Below are 19,804 nucleotides of genomic sequence, written 5' to 3'. Positions count from 1 at the left end.
AAATAGAGATTTTGAACCCTAATAATTTTATGCATACCTCAGCGAGCATCCAGTGAATTTTGCGTCCTCACAACTGCTGTTTCCAGGAGAGATGAGAACAAGCCTTCAATGTTCAGTGCAAAGACACCTAGGGGATTCCAGGCTAACTTCAGACCAGGCAAGTCCAGAAAGTTGGCATTTTCGAAGGATTCCAAGTCACTGGAGGGACGAAGAAAGCACGAGAGAAATGAATATGAAAACAAATGGAAAGCAATTTGGCAGCAAGAATAGAAAAACTAAAACGTTGCCCCCAAATGGCTGTCAGTCAACAGGAAATGGCACTAGCATCAGAGCAATGGGGCTATCGCTAGATCCACGGACCCTCCACAAAAGGAGTGGAAAGCTTGAGCTATTTTAAGGTATGCTGACTTTACTACTAGTAATTATCACCTTTTATTTTGATCACCTTCAAAGTTAGAGTGGGGGGAAGCTAGGGTCATGTCTTTATTAACTCTATCTACCCCCCTCAATCCCTTTTCCCCGATCTTCAAGAAATTTGTGTTATATAATAAGGTACCCCAGAGCTGCTGGGATGTGTCCTAAAGCTCTGAGATGGAGCTACTTTTCTGGAAGTTGATGTATTGACCTGCTGACCACAATAAACCAAGGTCTGCAAGAGATTCACCCCAGGACACACACAGACAGAGGGTAAAGACATCACTGGAGACAGCTTAGGACTTAGGATCTACCAAACTATGTACACCTTTGTTTTAAATTTCCTCTACAAGCTTGGCAATATTTAAGAAAATTACAGTAACATTACCAGTGTCAAGTTCAAGATGAGTGCTTGACCCTGAACCCCACGCTCTATAATGGACTTACTGCAAATAAGACATTCAGGGTTTTCTCTTAAAATTCCTACCAAAGTTTTCTGTTTTTGTTTTAATCACTGCTGAATCTACAGCGAGTTACACAAACTTCTTAATTGAAAAATGTCTGTGACAGACTGAATGAACCACTTTCCAAGTACATGAATTTTAAAATGTAGATGATCATGCTATATCCTTAATTTTGGTTGCCAATGCAAATGAGTCAGAGGATTTGCTTCAGACACTGAGTTAATTGTGTAACTCTACAGTGAAAAACCCCATTGGAGAGTACTTGCTGACCTCACAGTTGAAAAAAACCATTTAAAAGATGTGGAAACCAGATGTTTCAGTCACATTTCAGCCTCTGCTTGGAGAGCTTATCCTGAGCAGCCTCTAACAGGCTATTGCTTCTCTACAACTAAGATATGATCATCTTTATTTCCTTATTTGTCTTGCTGTGGGAAGAGGCGCATGGATGGGGATTCAACAACGGGATTTTTCATAACTCTATATGGCTTGGTAAGAAACTTCACTCATGAGCTTCTTATTGGGGGCGTTACTTCTTTGAATTAGTGGAGAAGTGAGTCGAAGGAGAAAAGTAAAGTTTTCTGTTCTGTTCAAGGCTGCTGTTTTAAAACAAAATGCTGAGGAAAAACAGCTATTGGAATGCACGTGCCTTTAAAAAAAAATGACTGTTCTTGCTTTCTAAAGTTAAAAAATAGTTTTTTATAAAGTGAACTATTCAGTAGAAGTTAATATTTATATTCCATATGAAAAAAATATTTTTCAAGGCAGATGTGATGGTATATAGTATGGAAAGTTGAGCAAAATAATAACACCGTATTTTGTATTTACTTCAATGCATTTGCATTCAGCTTTCATAGCAGGTAACCATACCAGAAACATCACAGGTAAATTGGGATATACAATGATTTTATAATCATGTGCCTGTGTTCTCTGACCTGTAATGGATATCTTGCTTTTTCCAAACATCTTTGGACTAGTTTGATGCAAAGCCACCTTGTAATACAGAACAAATGAAGAAAAGCTTGTATTTCTGAATGGAGTCTCACCACTTTGATTCCTCTTGCTTGAGCTATCCATATAAATACTTTTCTACCCCTTTTGTTAGACAAGGAAAGTTTCTTGTGTTGTTTTGTTAAATGTAAGGAATGACAAGCGCCTGTGAATATAAACAATAGACCAAAAAAGGCTAAATAGGGAAAACTCAAAATACCCTGTATGGCACTCTAAACTATGCTTTCTCAGGCCACAAATTAATATTGCTTTATGTTCATCACTGTGTTTGATTGTGAAAAAAATTTTAATCACTCAAGAAGAAAATCGACAAATTCTTGTATAAAATAAATACAGAGAAACCAAAATTAACCTAGATCTTGGTTTTATGCTTGCCAGGAGGCACATGGCTGTGGAATATTTTCCCTTTCAGCATGTGTCTCTCTGGAAATAACTGCAGCCATGCGGATTTCATTAAAAAGCTCGATTTGCAATGCACAGCCTTGCCCCCTTCAGCTTGAGCCAGTGAACTAGTTTCATGCTGAACAGTGCAATCCGTTTGACCAAGATGGGGTCTGGGACTTTCTCGAGGAGTGAACAAGTCTCTTTGTTTATTTCCCTTGCACATCCCCAAACCTAAGAAATATACACATTTGTTACAAGTGGAAAAAACTGCCATAAAGCTGGTAAGATTTAAATCCATATGCACAAACCTTGAAACGCCGTCAAACTCTCTAATGATCAAGCAATTTGGAGCTGTTGTTTTTTTTAAGTGATGCTGTATATTACAAAAATGTGAACATGGACAATAGAAGTTCTGTCCTAGAGGTAGAGAGGAGCGTACCCAAATGTTAATAGTATGCTGCAAATCTGAGGCTCAGGGTAATTGCAAATTGCTTCAATCTGGGACAAATTATTGACCAGTCAGCCTAACACAAATTGTTTACAGTTGGTTAGGTCAATATGGTATTAAGAACCATTTAGAGAAGGAAGAGAGTTGGGTAGGAAGGTAGGAATCTGCTAGTAACTATCACAAAACAAAGCACCTTAAGCTTTTGGTCTCAGTTCTATACTAGTAAAATGAGAAAGTCAAAGCAGGGGACCGCTAAGGTTCATTTTTAACTCTGGCATCTTCCGGTTCCTTAAATAGCAATTATGATTCCTTAATAGTAAATTTTTTAATGATAAGGACAAGACACTTCAACTAATTTACATAGATTATGAAAATAAAAATTGCTCAGGTAAGCAATTCTTTTCAGCCATTGTATTGAATCTTAAAAAAGAAGAACAAGTAACATTATCTTGAGCTCCTACTAGGATCCAGAAGTTATGCTTGCAGGTTTTAATGATTTACATATTCCAAAGCTATCATTATTCCCATTTGATAGATGAGGACACCGAGGTGTTTGTACAAGGTCACAGAACCAGGAGGAGAAACTAGAGCCAACGTGCTCCTGTCGTCCCATGCTAACAGGAGAACAAGGGTTGGTTAAAGACTCAGTTTGAATGAATGACTGTGGGCTATAAAAATGAATAAATTATTCCTTCTGAAAGGTAAAACTTTTAAAATTATGACTCATTGTACAAAGGACCAGCTTAGTAGTTTAAAATTCTGAATTGAGGAATACTTTCAAATAAATGTGTGCTTAAAATTGTCAAACACATACGAGATTTCAACTGTCCAAAGGCAAAATAATAGGAAGTTTGTTGCTCTTTCAGGAAAAATATAGAATACGATTTAATGAATTTAAAACGCTATCATAAAATGCTAAAATGAATGAATAAATAAATAACATGCTAAAATGCTACATTTCCACCATTTAAATTACTATCTTACTACTAGATGAGTTCTAGGACTCGAAGTTTAAGAAAAATCACCTGGACGAAAGCTTAAAATTGTTTTTCAAAAACCTGTTAATTAATTTCTCCCTATGAACATCACATTTTGATTAGGGAGTAAAACACAAGGAAATCTTAGTTTGAGAAACATGTGTTAAATTAATTCCTACTGGTAAAGACCAGATAGCCTATATTCTCAGGGAACATACACAATTTTAACATTTTTGATCATCTCTGATATGATACAGGAGAAAGCTCAACACATCTCCTTTTTCTACCAAAAGTCTTAGTACTCTTATACTTCAAAATAAAGGCGCTTCCATTGCCTGCCCACTCGTGTCCGGGTCGCCTGAGACCAGGACTCGATCCACAGCACTTGGCAAACTGCATGGCATATTTTCAAAATAACCAGATTGGAAACCAGCCACAGTTTGGTGAAGGAGGCTTCACCACACGAGGGGCTCTAGGGCAGGAGGCGACCTTCGGAGGACGGGGAGCTTTGATGTTCCTTGCGTCCCCTGGCCTTGAGCATCCGATTGACCATGGTCTTCGGTGCATAAGTGTCGGGACTTTACTGTGAAATGTGGGGACACCTCGCAGGCCTCAGGGGCAGGACAAGGGGGCAGCAGCACCTCCATGAACGGCTGGGTGTCGGCCTCGGCCTGGGGGCCGTGTCTTGCTGCGGGCCCAGGGACCTGTGTCTTCCTCAGGAGTGACCTTATGGGTGGTGGGCTGTCCAGGTCACAGCATCAAGATTTCATCACAATCTGGTCGTCTATACGGAACCACGGGTCACAGCACCAAGATTTCATCACAATCTGGTCGTCTACACGGAACCATTAGAGCTGGTGTTATGATTATTGTCCTGGAAAACGTCTCACGTTGTTTCTATGGCAAAGTGCACTCCAAACTCAAAACAATTTAAACAGTGATGTCCTGGAAGACAATCCATTCTGACTTACACCCTAAAATATGTTGGGAACGGCACGTAAACTAAAAAAAAGACAAACCAGATAAAGAATTTGGCAACTGGTAGTTCGCCATGCCCAACTTTTTCTTTGCTGTGTTTGAATCTATATTTTTTTTTCCTTAATGCTGTCCTTATTTGCTTGGGATTCCTTTACACCTTCCTGTAGTTTTTGATTTGTTTACTAAATTCTCAGTTATGTCGCATTAGTCACTTCCCTCAAACGGATATTTTGGGTTATTTTCTTCCACCTTTGTGAGCCTACAGAGCGGATCAATTTTCATTGGTTTCTCTTGCCCTACCCCCCCACCCCCCCACCCCCCCTACTGTTTACCCTTCCAAGTTCTCAACTGACCAAAAAGAAAGCCAAAAAAGTCAAAACTTTGTCACCTTTTGATAGTGCAGAAACACAGTGTTGGTTTGCAGCTTTCTTTCAGGGCATCAGTTCAGGAACATAAGTTAGCCTCCAGTTTCCTCTATGTCCTCAAATTTCTCTAAAATTCCCCTCATTCATATTTTCCCCCAAAAAGCTTTCTAACCATGAAACGTACCCACCCGAGGCCACTGGCCCAGGAAACTCCTTGGCAGGAACCAGGGCTGCGGAGGCTCCTGGGGAGGCCACAAGGCCCCTCGCTCTGCCAGGATGAATCCTACCTAGTGTGTTCACGGCCTTTTGTGAATTCGCAGAACAGGCAGCTGGCGTGTACCACCGGGAAGCACGGTCAGGCCGCTACAGGCTCACGTACGCCGAGGCCAAGGCCGTGTGCGAGTTCGAGGGCGGCCGGCTCGCCACCTACAAGCAGCTGGAGGCGGCCCGTAAAATAGGTAATGCATGTGACCAACGGATTTTCTCCTTTTTCACCCCCGGGGAGGGTGGGATCCCACCTTCCTGTGGCCCCTTCACAGGGTCTCTCTCCAGGGCTTCCAGAAGTTCTCGAAGCCCCCAGGACCTCTCTGCTCTCTGGTTCGGCCCACCTGCTCTGCCCAGAACCAGGGGGAGTTCTTAGTGCTCACCACTTATTCAGGGTCACAAAACATTGTGACCTAATAGAATTAGAAGTCAGAGGAGAACAAAGGCTCATTATCCCAACATCACTCCAATTCCTTCCTGATTTTAATGCCACTTCTATTCATTTGTATCATTGTTCTATCTTAACACCCGAGCCTGGGTTTCCTTAGATGTGAAATGTTATACCGTGAGAGTTTTTCAAAGAAATTTCTACCAGATGCTTGTTAGAAGAAATACTGAATTTGGTGACTTCTTTTTTTCAAAAAAAAAATTTTTTTAAGATTTATGTCTTTTGAGAGAGAGAGAGAGAGAGGGAGAGGAGAGAGAGAGAGAGAGTGCCCATGTTGGGTGGGGGGTACAGGGAGTTGGGGGGGGCAGCGGGAGAGGGAGAGTCACAAGCAGACTCTGCATTGAGCGAGGAGCCCCAGGCCGGCCTCCATCTCCCAATGCTGAAATCACTGCTCTGAGATCACGACCCCAGCTGACACCAAAAGTCAGATGTTTAACCGACTGTGCCACCCGGGCGCCCCTTTTCCCCGATTTCTGTAGGGTAAGTGGGAGAATGCAGTTGTACTTGAGGATCAAAAGAAAGATAAGCGGGTTGTAAGACGGCAGGAAAAAGAAACTGAGACGACGATGACCAGAGACCTGGTGCAAAGGCAGTGATTAACTAGTGCTAGTTCCTTCTTTTTAGGGAAAAAAAAAAATGCACCATGATCCATCTCTCCTGGTGGTTTTACGTGGATTTACAGGAGAATCCAAAAGGCCACCCCCATTCGGAACTCTCTTCTCCACTGAAGAAACCCCTTTGCTGATAAAAAACAAAAACAAAAAAACACCTGGCAAAGCTTATGCTGCTATTATATGTATTTCTCAGGACAAAAATAAAACTGTTCTCTAGAAATCTGCAAAGTCCAGCCAGCACATTGCTCAGTCTAGACCCACAGAGCGGTCGGGGATGCGGTACCTGGCACGATAGACACAAAGGCCAAGGCCATTGCTGGCTTCCCGGACCTTTAGTAGAACCGCTCCTGGATGGCAGCGGCCAATATTTAAACAGCCTCTGAAGCTGGGCAGGGAAAACAGGGCTGACGCTTTGTTCAGAATTAATGAGCACGTTTATCCCTATTCAAATTTTTAAACATATTAGCAAATCTTAATTGATCCTGGAATAGAAATTAATTAAATTATCATTTGAAAAATAATTATTTTCCAGGACTGATGGTAATTTCGAAAATTATTTCATGGCACTAGATAGGTCATTTAGGAAACGGAGCCAGCTCTGAACTTAGATTGTTTTCGCATCCATGGGATTATGATTTCCAGTCCATCTGCCTCTTTTTTTTTTCAAGTAAGACATCATTTTCTAGTAAAAGTCAGATGTTATATTTTATATGTATTCAAATTTTATTTTATTTTTTTTTAGAAAGCAGTTTTTCAAAATAATAAAAATAAAAGAAAGAAAACCATTTTTCTCCTTTTACCTACCTGGCTTAGGGCAGTTGAGAAGGGGCCACTTTTGTTAAGATGACCTTCACTCAGCTGAGGGGTTTACTGGTTAGTCCATAATCCTTTCCTTCTCTTGCAGGATTTCACGTCTGCGCTGCTGGGTGGATGGCCAAGGGCAGAGTTGGATACCCCATTGTGAAACCGGGGCCCAACTGTGGATTTGGAAAAAACTGGTATTATCGATTATGGAGTCCGTCTTAATAGGAGTGAAAGATGGGATGCCTATTGCTACAACCCACATGGTTTGTTAAAAATTATAATTTTATACTTTGCTAAAACCGTTACATGTTACTAAGAGGTTATTAAAAACAAATGGCTCCTTCTCCCAGAGATAAATCAACTTGGTGATGATGACTATTAATAACAACAACCATTTACAGAGTGATTATGCTGGGCCAGACACTGCCTCATACTCCTCATCTACACCATCAGCGTTCGTGATGACTCTGCAAGGAGCTATCGTTCTACCAATTTTATTTTATTTTTTAAAGATTTTATTTATTTATTCATGAGCGACACAGAAAGAGAGGCAGAGACACAGGCAGGGGGAGAAGCAGGCTCCCTTCTCCCAAGACGCAGGACTCGATGTGGGACTGGATCCAGGACTCCAGGATCACATCCTGGGCAGAAGGTAGATGCTTAGCTGATGAGCCACCCAGGTGTCCCAGTTATACCCATTTTAGAAATCAGGAAATTGGATAATTAAATAACTTACCCCAAATCAGATATCCAATAATTAGCAGGCAGGGCAGGATCCAGGATTCAGGTCTTTTTTCTATTCCTAACCACAAAGGAAAAAAAAAAAAAAAAGCAGGCTATAAACTTGTCATGGTTAATTAGCCCAAACAACAAAGTGATACTACCAAATGTTAACTGTTCAAAATTACCCCTTTGATAGAATGGAGGAAAAAAAGAGACCAAGTAAACTTTTCCCCTAATTTCTTTTTGTGTATAAATTCTTTAACTTCCAAACTAAGCAACCCTCACTCTGTGGTTTGTTTTCACAATTATATACTGGATATACTAGTTTTATTATATAGTATATTTTTATTTATATTTTCCCATGGTTGACTGTAGCTAGGAAAATTTTTAAAAGAAAATTAGGGACGCCTGGGTGGCTCAAGGGTTGAGTGTCTGCCCAGCCCAAGGCGTGACCCCAGGATCTGGGATGAGTCCCACATCGGGCTCCCTGCAGGGAGCCTGCTTCTCCCTCTGCCTGTATCTCTCATGAATAAATAAATAAAACCTTAAAAAAAAAAGAAAGAAAGAAAATTGATTCAACATAATTACTATAAAGAGCTATTCTTTGTTCATGTTCTTGGAGAAAAAATAGATTGTTCTTTTTTGGTGCATTTCCCCCAGGAGGATACTACAAAGAATTACAATATGTTACCAAGTCTTCCTCACATTTATGATCCCAAGCATCCTCAGGTGTTGTCCTGTGTCAATCTACCTTATAAGAAAGTCGCTATAGTGAAGTTACAGTGAGTTATAGTGAAGGTCTAGCATATTACTATAGAATTTATTATTTAATGATATTAACCATTGAAGAGCCATTTCTCATGCTTGTAACTAATCTTTATCTCAAATTAATCTGTATTCTAAGTAGAAAAGAATTTAACCTAGAGCCATCATCTATGCCCACTTAAGACAAAATATGAATAAATATGTATAGTGCATTTATGCAGGACTATAATTTTCAAATCACCTTGACATACGTTAAACCTATGTTATATTTAGTTCTCTATTTATTATTAATAGTTCCCATATCTTCTCTTCCTCCCTCTTCCTTTTTCTTCAGTATATTTATACAAGCAGGCTTCTTTTTACTCCCAAGAGTCACTTTTATTTCCAAGTATATTCTCTGATTCTTCCTTTGCTTGATAGACTTTAGGATCCCTGAGCATCTATTCAGTCATTTCCACAGGTCAAGATCTAGGGGAGATGAAGAAGTGCTAGTGGAAAGTTCCTTACAGTATTTCCTTGCCCTTTTATAAGAGCGCCACCTTAACTGACACATTTTTATAAATTGCTTTTGCTTCTCAGACAAGCTGAATCCTTTTTTACTCTGGGAATATTTGTACCGAATCCTGGGAGACTTATTCTTACTCAATTCTCAGCTTACTTTTGGATTCAGTGACATGCTGATTTTTTTAGGATGTGGTGAGCCTGAGCTAGCCCTGGGAGAGAAAAGTTCAATGAAAAATAATTGGAATGAAAAAATCATAATGATATCATAAAAAGAAACCAATGATTATAATTAATCAATAAAACATAGAGCTGGATAGCTAAATAGACAACCAAATAGCTCAATATTTGAATTGTTTCCTTATCTTATGGGATAGACAGCGGAGATAGGATGGTATGGGACAGAGCAAATCACTGCAAAAACTGGCACTGTACATGCTTATGTACACATATAATCTAAGTATTATATAATATTCAAGAATACAATAAGAACAGCTTACGTTTTACCTAACACCCTTAAGTTATCTTTGATGTTGCTATCCTTTAATAGCCCTGTGAGGTAGGTTATAGGAGAGGCACGATCATATTTACTTTACCAATGAAAAACTTGAAGTATAGAATAGTCACAGAGCTCAGACTAGATCCCTGACCTTCCTTAGTCCTCTAACTTTCTAAGATCCTGTTCGGCCCTTGGGGAGATAAGCTTCCTTAACTTCTATGGCATTAAGAATTCTAACACAATTTTTTTAATAGCTATTTGAAAAGATAATACTCTTGGAAAAAGCCTCTGACTGATATAATGAAAAATGTCTTCGAATGCTACCACAGTCCCCATCACCACCGACATTCACATTATTTTTGAGTTTCCAGATTGATCTTTTTTTCAAGACATTAGACACTTACTTGATCTGAAATTGAAATTAACCAGGGCTTCTCCATACATTTCCCACCAGGTCACACTATATAATCACAGGTTCTGGCAGAGGTTGTTTGATTGTTTGTTCTCATACCAAGTTATAAGGCAGGACGGAAATCTATAAAATGATAAATGACTTTAAAAAACCAAACATGAAAAAGAAAAAAAATTAAAAAATAAAAATAAAAAATGAAAAACCAAACATGAATATCTCCATCAAATCCTCAAATATTAGGATTAAGGTGATAATTTAAAACCAGTGAAAGGCATATAGAATGGTTATAAATTATTCCTTTAACTGGATTAGAATGACTTTCAAGGTCCCTTGTGATCCTGAAATTCTATAATGATTTTCCAAACAGAATTTTTCTTTTCTTTTTTTTTTTTAATTTTTATTTATGATAGACACAGAGAGAGAGAGAGAGGCAGAGACACAGACAGAAGGAGAAGCAGGCTCCATGCACCGGGAGCCCGACGTGGGATTCGATCCCGGGTCGCCAGGATCGCGCCCTGGGCCAAAGGCAGGCGCCAAACCGCTGCGCCACCCAGGGATCCCCAAACAGAATTTTTCTGACTCATTATCCTACGTGTCCAAGTCTCTGAAGATACAGTGTTGACAAAACAACACAAAGGACAAAATCCCAGCCATCTTGATTGGGCTGTTGGTAACATGGGTATACACAGTCATCAAAATACATGAGCATGTACACATGAGACCTGCATTCTTTTAAAAAAATTTTATTTTTAAGTAATCTCTACACCCAGTGTGGGGCTTGAACCCACAACCCTGAGATCACTGAGCCCTGAGATTTGTGCATTCTAAGCTAAGAAGATAAAAAGCAAAAAAAGTAAATAGGAGCCCAATTAGTTAAATTGCTATTTTTTTTCTTGCTATTTTATCTTTTAATTCAGTCTATATTCATTTGAAAGAATTTAGTGATGAATAATGAAAACATTCATTCTTTAGCTGTAAGAATACATATTTAACATATCATTAAAAGTAATAAATAGGAGCTAAGACGTGCATACAGCTTAAAACAGAGGTTATATTTCTTCTAATGCTTTGTTTTCTTTCTTTTTTTTTTTTTTCATTGTATCCATTTCAGCAAAGGAGTGTGGTGGAGTCTTTACAGATCCAAAGCGAATTTTTAAATCTCCAGGCTTCCCAAATGAGTATGATGATAACCAGATCTGCTACTGGCACATTAGAGTCAAGTATGGTCAGCGTGTTCACCTGAGCTTCCTGGACTTTGACCTTGAGGATGACCCAGCCTGCTTGGCTGACTATGTTGAAATATATGACAGTTATGATGACGTCCATGGTTTTGTGGGAAGGTATGTGTTTCCCATATAAAGGAGTTAAAAATACCTCCAACGTTTTGTTTGATATTTAATTTTCTTTAAGGTCCCCACAGTTATCGATTATCTAGTATTTCTACTTCCCTGCAACACCATATCCCTTTTAGCAAAGATTTTTCTTCATAGGTGACGCCAGTCAGCTGCTGCATGTTCTTATAACTAAAACAGTGACAGCTGACTTTTGATTACTGTTAAGTTGTAAGAATCAAATAGTCTATTTAAAAGGACCTCAGGGCATCTCAGTCAGAAAAGCATGCAACTCTTGATCTCAGGGTCTTGAGTTCAAGTCCCATGTGTGGTCTAGAGATTACTTAAACAAAACTTTTCAAAAAAAAAAAAAAAATAAAAAGACCTCAGAATTCAACTAACAAAAGCAGGAAGAAGACATGTGAATTGAGAAGTTTGTTGGGGTTTTTAAGTATTGTAATTACTATCAACCTCCTAAAAATAATTATAAATTCAGTAACAATTGCCTTTCTTCTGTGTACAAAGCATTGTGTTAAGCATTATAAATGTAAGAATTAAGCAAAGTATAGCCCCTTCTCACAAAATTTACCTAAACCTGTACATTGTCTTTAAAATAGCTTTCTCTTTTTTTTTTTTAAGATTTTATTTATTTGTTTGAAAGGGAGAGAGAGAGCAAGAGATGGTGAGGGAGAGCAGGAGGGAGAGGCAGACTCCCCACTGAGCAGCAAGCCCAATGTGGGGCTCGATCCCAGGACCTGAGATCCTGACCTGAGCCCAAGGCAGATGCTTAACTGACTGAGCTAACCATGCACCCCTAAAATAGCTTTCTTTGCCACAAAAACAAGTGCTCCTTTCCTCAATATTTCTATCTTGGTTTTTCAACACGCTGGGACACAGTTCTGTGTTGCCATCCCAGATCTTCAGTGTAGTTTAAACTTTGTCTCACAAAATATTACAAATCAGAGCATATAATTATGTATTTTATTTATTTAGCCCCCTACCAAATAACGCATATCTGAGACTATCCATTATTAATAGACTATCAGTTATCAATTTTCTATTATCCATAACAATAATTAAATGAAAGAAAATAGTAGTGAGGACACTTAAAAATGATACACTCAGTAGTTTGCTGTGACTTTGAAACGTGTAACTTAAAAAAAAAAGAAATGTGTAACTTAACTACAAAGAGAAACGAAGGCACTTCTTGCATAAGTGAACAATGATTTTTGGAGGGAAATTCTTTGTTTTATCTTGCTGCTATGGGGAAAAATACAAATAGTCTTAAAACATAGTTTGAAGAAGAGATGAAACAGGGTTGGAGAAATTAAGAGCAAAGTATTTATTGAAAGAATGGACATCCTACCTTGAGAATCAAGGTGACATTTTCATTCTAAACCTAGTTTCAGAAATCAGTTATAGCCCTAGATAAAATCATATACTGTTTTTTTAAAGGTTATCAATAGACTGATTTGTTATTTATTGGATTTATATTATGTGATAAATCCGTCCCTTTTGTGTAATGTACAGGGAGTTCCTTTAAAGTCATGATTCAGATAAAAATCAATCCCTCTTGTGAAGTCCAATAAAATTTTCCACATTTAGATCAGTCTACTCTAGAATTCAGATTATTAATACCATCAGCCATCCACCTAGTCCTCTTTAACCATGAAGAAAACTTTATGGGATAATCAGAATCAAATTTAAAATTTTTCCAAACAGATTAAAATTGTCTACTACACAAATAGTTTTGCAAGTACACAGGGTAGAAATGCCACATATTCTTTTTTAAGAATCTCATATATACTGAGGTTATTTCAAACAACCAACTTTGTTTTAATCCCTCTTTTCCCCTTACAAATTCAAGTTTAAAAAAAAAAACCAAACAATAGAAAGTTATAAAATAATAGAAAAAGGAGCCATTGCTTAGGAAAATAAAGCACTTAAATACAGGTCAGAGCCATGTCCAGTAGCTGTGTAATATTCTTTTGCGTGACTTCTCTTTTTTAAAAATTTCCTTTCAGGTACTGTGGAGATGAGCTTCCAGAAGACATCATTAGTACAGGTAATGGCTCTAAATTGAGGTGTAGGACTGGGATTTGTTTTTCCAGTGTCACTGAAAGTGAAGAACCCAGTACTTATTACTATTTCCTTTATTAAAGTTGAGAGAACAATTGGGACAGAGGTAGCTCACCAGCTTGTAAAATGCAGTGTTTCCACTTAAAGACTAATGTCAACTCCTTACACTAAAAATGTGTAAACTCATCAGGTGCAGGAACACAGTCTGAGATGGTCTGGAATCTGCAAACCCCCGAACACTGCTGTCGGTTATGACGTCCATAAAACGTGGTTATAAAAGACCAAATGTTTCATCAGTAAAGGCTTGAAAAGTATTTTCAAAAGTATCAAAATTTTAAAAAATACCTTCTGTCACTGAAAAAATTTTACATCACACTTAGTGCATTTGTATCTTAGTACAGCACTCCCCAGAGGCTGTGAAGAACACAGCTCCAGGACACATTTTGAATAGGTGTTGCATGAGAAAAGAACTCTAAGGTCAAGTGAATTTTGGAAAAGTGGGTTTGAACAATGTTAAACTGGTCTCTTTATTGGAAGATGTCAGTGAGCTTTTAATATGCTAATTATGCATAGTAAACTTCAAAAGGCCAGTTATGGTTGGCAATGAGCTCCAGAACTTTTTAACTCCTGTGAATTTTGTGATTTGGTTCTTTTTTTTTTTTTTAAGATATTATTTATTTATTCATGAGAGACATGGAGAGAGGCAGAGACCCAGCCAGAGGGAGAAGCAGGCTCCCTGCAGGGAGCCGGATGTGGGACTCGATCCTGGGACCCCGGGGTCACGCCCTGAGCCAAAGGCAGAGGCCCACCCACTGAGCTCCCCAGGGGACCCATTGTGACTTGGATCTATGCAATGTGCCTGGAGCAATGAGCTGGTAGTCAAATATATTTATTTCAATAAGCAATACTACTGCCATTGGCCTATACGGATATTTTCTAGCTAAGAATCTTCACTTTCTTGGGTGTTCTTGTTTTTTTTTTTTTTTTTCTTTCTATTTCCACCCCCAGCACTGGTAGTTGCCATTCTTACTTGCTCTTTTTCCTCCAAGTCAAAAAAAAAAATGATCATAATGTTTTTGCAACTAAAAACAACAAAATACACTGCATTGCAATTTCTAAGTAGTCCTTAAGCTCAAATACCACTAGCTGAATTACTCCCACACCCTAGCCCTGAGGTGCACGGAGTTCTCATGAAATTCTCATTTATGCGTCATTATTACAAGAGATGGAACTTCTTATTCAGTCCTTGAATGACTAATGCTAAAAAAGCTATTCATTCTCTGTTAGCATCTTCCTAGTAAGGGCAGCCTATTAAATTGTTTATCTCATTCTTTTCTTGAGAGCATATTTTACGTTAACAGAAAGTTACAGGAAGATAGGAGCTGTAGGAGGTAGTTCAGGGGGTGAGAATTCTATTTAAAAAAAAAAAAAAGAAAGAAACGGAGAATCAAAGCCTGAAACTTGACATTTTACTTGTTTTGTCTAAAATAGAAAAAACTTACTGCAAGTGTAATCAAATCAGTGTTTTTCTAACACAACTGCAAGGAATTGAAAAAAAAAAACCCACACAATTTATTATTCAGAGAGATAAATCAACACACAGAACAGAACACAGTTAAAATAGCCAAAGATTCAGCAAAACAGCAAAAGGAGGGAATTGATACCAAGTAATAGAAAAAGTTTTAAAATATATTTGAAGCATAATCCAGTCAAGGATATACTGTTAACATTTTGATCTAGTTTTCTTTTTAAATATGTGCTTATTCACTCCAGGAGATTTATATTAAAAAACAAAATCAGAAAATGAATGAACTAAAAACTACCCATAAACTACACCACTTTAATAAAAGGTATATGAAGTAAGAATATGCCCACTCTCATCTCTCTGCACCCAAGAAAGGCAGTGAGTGACTGCATAGTGGCCATTGCAGGTGTTTTCCTATATAAACAGTATTTACACAGATATCATGGACATATTTCCAAGTCAGCATACAGGATGTAGATCATCAAATTCATTTTAATGATTGCCTACAGGTTGCCGTACGGATGTACCAACATTTAAAGTCCTAAAGATGGTTTTTCTGATTTCCGTTTTTGGGCCATTTCACCGGATATTTTTAAACCTCAACTTTGCAGTGCTCCTTTTTTTTTTTTTTTTTTTTTTTTTTAAGAGTAGATTCCTAGAAGTGAAATTCTGGAAGCACAAGTGATTTCATTTTAAGTGTCAGTAGATGCTGCCAAATTGGCACTGGCCCTACAGTGCCACTTTGTATATATTGAGTAACCTATGAAATGTTACATTTTGTTTGTTTGTTTGTTTTTAATTTAGGCAACTCTTCCAAGTCTGAGGAAAGTGTAGTGGATAAGAGCACATAGTAGACTGCACCAGGCTCAAATCTGGTTCCACCATGTTAGCTTTGCACCCTTGGGCTAGCTACTCAAACCGGGCTCTCTATGCCTCAATTTCACCTACAAAATAAATATTTTAATAATATCCACCTCATAGTGTTGTGGGGAATAAATGACTTAATAGATGAAAGGCACTTAAAGCTGTGCTTGGCAAAAATGAGCATTCAATGTAGGTGGGGTTTTTTTTGGGTTATTTGGGGGTTTTTTTTTGTAATGAATTCTGGATCTGTGATGTGGATTAAGAAGACCTTTCCCTGGTGAAAAAGAAAAAATATTCTCATATTTTATTTTATATAATAACATTTTCCTTTTTATTTTTAAGCACAGCTTGGTCTTTATTACAGGTAAAATGCATTTAAGCACTCTGTGTAAGGTAGGGATTTAGGGTTGTGGCTTTGTTTCTTGCAACATAAAGCTTATTGCCCTAACATCATTTATAAATAATCCATCCATATTTCATTGGCTTAAACTGCCTGACATTCTCCTGTAATTCAGTGGCCATTCCTTCTATAAGGAATAGCTTTTTTTTTTTTTTTAAGATTTTATTTATTTATTCATGAGAGACCCAGAGAGAGAGGCAGAGACACAGGCAGAGGGAGAAGCAGGCTCCATGCAGGGAGCCCTACGCGGGACTCTATCTTGGGACCCCGGGGTCATGCCCTGAGCTGAAGGCAGATGCTCACCTGCTGAGCCACCCAGGTGTCCCAAAGAATTTTTTTTTCATTTTTTAAAAGAATATCTTTTTTTAAATAAATTAATTTTTTATTGGTGTTCAATTTACCAACATACAGAATAACACCCAGTGCTCATCCCATCAAGTGTCCCCCTCAGTGCCCGTCACCCACTCACTCCCACCCCAGCCCTCCTCCCCTTCCATCACCCCTAGTTCGTTTCCCAGAGTTAGGAGTCTTTATGTTTTGTCTCCCTTTCTGATATTTCCCACACATTTCTTCTCCCTTCCCTTCTATTCCCTTTCACTATTATTTATATTCCCCAAATGAATGAGAACATACACTGTTTGTCCTTCTCCGATTGACTTACTTCACTCAGCATCATACCCTCCAGTTCCATCCACGTTGAAGTGGTGGTGGGTATTTGTCGTTTCTAATGGCTGAGGAATATTCCGTTGTATACATAGACCGCAGCTTCTCTATCCATCAACTTTCGATGGACACCGAGGCTCCTTCCACAGTCTGGCTATTGTGGACATGGCTGCTAGAAACATCGGGGTGCAGGTGTCCCGGCGTTTCACTGCATCTGTATCTTTGGGGTAAATCCCCAGCAGTGCAATTGCTGGGTCGTAGGGCAGGTCTATTTTTAACTCTTTGAGGAACCTCCACACAGTTTTCCAGAGTGGCTGCCCCAGTTCACATTCCCATGAACAGTGCAGGAGGGTTCCCCTTTCTCCACATCCTCTCCAACATTTGTTGTTTCCTCCCTTGTTAATTTTCCCCATTCTCACTGGGGTGAGGTGGGATCTCATTGTGGTTTTGATTTGTATTTCCCTGATGGCAAGTGATGCAGAGCATTTTCTCATGTGCTTGTTGGCCATGTCTATGTCTTCCTCTGTGAGATTTCTCTTCATGTCTTTTGCCCATTTCATGATTGGATTGTTTGTTTCTTTGGTGTTGAGTTGAATAAGTTCTTTATAGATTTTGGAAACTAGCCCTTTATCTGATATGTTATTTGCAAATATCCCCTCCCATTCTGTAGGTTGTCTTTTAGTTTTGTTGACTGTATCCTTTGCTGTGCAAAAGCTTCTTATCTGGATGAAGTCCCAGTAGTTCATTTTTGCTTTTGTTTCTTTTGCTTTCGTGGATGTATCTTGCAAGAAGTTACTGTGGCCAAGTTCAAAAACGGTGTTGCCTGTGTTCTGCTCTAGGATTTTGATGGAATCTTGTCTCACATTTAGATCTTTCATCCATTTTGAGTTTATCTTTGTGTATGGTGCAAGAGAGTGGTCTAGTTTCATTCTTCTGCATGTGGATGTCCAATTTTCCCAGCACCATTTATTGAAGAGACTGTCTTTCTTCCAGTGGATAGTCTTTCCTCCTTTATCGAATATTAGTTGACCATAAAGTTCAGGGTCCACTTCTGGGTTCTCTATTCTGTTCCATTGATCTATGTATGCGTTTAATGCAATCCCTATCAAAATACCATGGACTTTCTTCAGAGAGTTAGAACAAATTATTTTAAGATTTGTGTGGAATCAGAAAAGACCCCGAATAGCCAGGGGAATTTTAAAAAAGAAAACCATAGCTGGGGGCATCACAATGCCAGATTTCAGGCTGTACTACAAAGCTGTGGTCATCAAGACAGTGTGGTACTGGCATAAAAGAATATCTTTTAAAACAGAATACACAAAAGTTCCTGAAGGACAGATTGAAGGGCCAGGGGAGAGAATAGGACAGTCTCTCCCCCTGCTACAGGCGGCAAAGGAAGCACTGACTCTACAGCTTGAGAATCCAGCTCTGAATTCCGGGAGTCTGGTTCACGAATTTTTATATTCTCCTGTAAGAATGAGGAGTCTTTGAACTGCCAGCTAAATCAAAGCAGAGTAACATCTTTGTTTTTTTTGTATTCTCCTCCCCAGGAAATGTCATGACCTTGAAGTTCCTAAGTGACGCTTCAGTGACAGCGGGAGGTTTCCAAATCAAGTACGTAGCAGTGGATCCTCTATCCAAATCCAGTCAAGGAAAAAACACAAGCACTACTTCTACTGGAAATAAGAACTTTTTAGCTGGAAGATTTAGCCATTTATAAAACAAAAAAGGACACTCAGTGTTTATGTTTGCATCTTTTGGAAGCCCTTTGATCTCACTTTTATATTATTATTAATAACATTTATTTATTATTTTTCTAAATGTGAAAGGCAATATCTGATACTTTGGGGGAAATTGGAAAATACAGAAAGCTTTAAATGAGAAAACAAAATCTCTCATAATCTTACTGCATAAAAATAACAAGCATTAACATTTATATATCTGTTTCTTTTAGTTATTTTTTAATTTGTGATATATGTATCTATACGTATTTGTATTTGAAATTTGGGGATCCTGGTCCGTGAACAGTTTAATATCTTAGTATTTTTAACCTTGAACTTTATGGTTTGAGGATTTTCCCATATCATTGAGTATTCTGCAAAACAGTTTGAACAGCTGTAAAATATTCCATGGTATGATTGCTCCATACTTTATTGTAGGAATTTTATGTTGCTTTCATAAATATTGCTGCAATAAATATCCTTGAACATATGTATTTGTACAGCTCTCTAATTATTTGGGATAGGGTCCTTGAAGTAGAATTATTGGCTTAGATATTAGTTAAAATAGAATTTTCTTAGGGTCTCTGGCTGTCTCAATCAGTAGAGCATGCAATTTTTGATCTTAGAGTCATGAGTTTGAGCCCCACATTGAGGGGTGGAGTTTACTTTTAAAAAGTAATACATGTACAGCTTTAAAAAAAAATACAATTTCCTTTTTTTATGGGCAAAAGTGACTTATCATTATGGTTTGAATTTACAGTGAGATTGATGGTTGGTTTATTTATTTTTATTTCTTTTGTGAATTATTTTTTCATGTCTTTCACCTATTTTTTACTTATACAATCTTTTATTAATTTAAAAGAAATCAGTATATATTAGATATATAATTTCATGTCTGTCATATATGTTGCAATTTCATTTTATGTGAAGTTTGATTTTTACAACTTTTATTAAAGGTTAATTTTATTTACTGTCATACTTACTGATCTTGCTGGGGTCTCTTGTCTTTTTGTTTAGAGTGAAGGTTCTCATTACGGGTTGATATAGTCATTCATTAAAATTTTATTCTTGTTGTTTTACGGCTTTGCTTTCATAGAAGGAAAAAGTCATAATTGTTACCCTTTATATGAGGGGGTAATGGTTACTATCCAAT

The 19,804-nt window shown here is 38.0% G+C and overlaps 1 protein-coding gene across 1 annotated transcript; it reads left to right on the top strand.

Moving 5' to 3' along the window:
• The first annotated feature begins 1,209 nt into the window (after nt 1-1,209).
• Nucleotides 1,210-19,141, top strand: LOC129514431 (tumor necrosis factor-inducible gene 6 protein-like). The gene is given in 7 exon segments (XM_055332990.1): nt 1,210-1,367; nt 5,359-5,496; nt 7,269-7,354; nt 7,356-7,431; nt 11,180-11,408; nt 13,424-13,464; nt 18,481-19,141. Coding segments are annotated over 7 exon segments (834 nt in total). The 5' UTR covers nt 1,210-1,273; the 3' UTR covers nt 18,651-19,141.
• Nucleotides 19,142-19,804: the final 663 nt, after the last annotated feature.

The sequence above is a fragment of the Nyctereutes procyonoides genome, unplaced genomic scaffold (genome assembly GCF_905146905.1).
Source record: "Nyctereutes procyonoides isolate TBG_1078 unplaced genomic scaffold, NYPRO_anot_genome, whole genome shotgun sequence".
Taxonomy (NCBI): domain Eukaryota; kingdom Metazoa; phylum Chordata; class Mammalia; order Carnivora; family Canidae; genus Nyctereutes; species Nyctereutes procyonoides.
The sequence above is the reverse complement of the archived record's forward strand: the minus strand, read 5'-3'. Positions and strand labels throughout refer to the sequence as shown.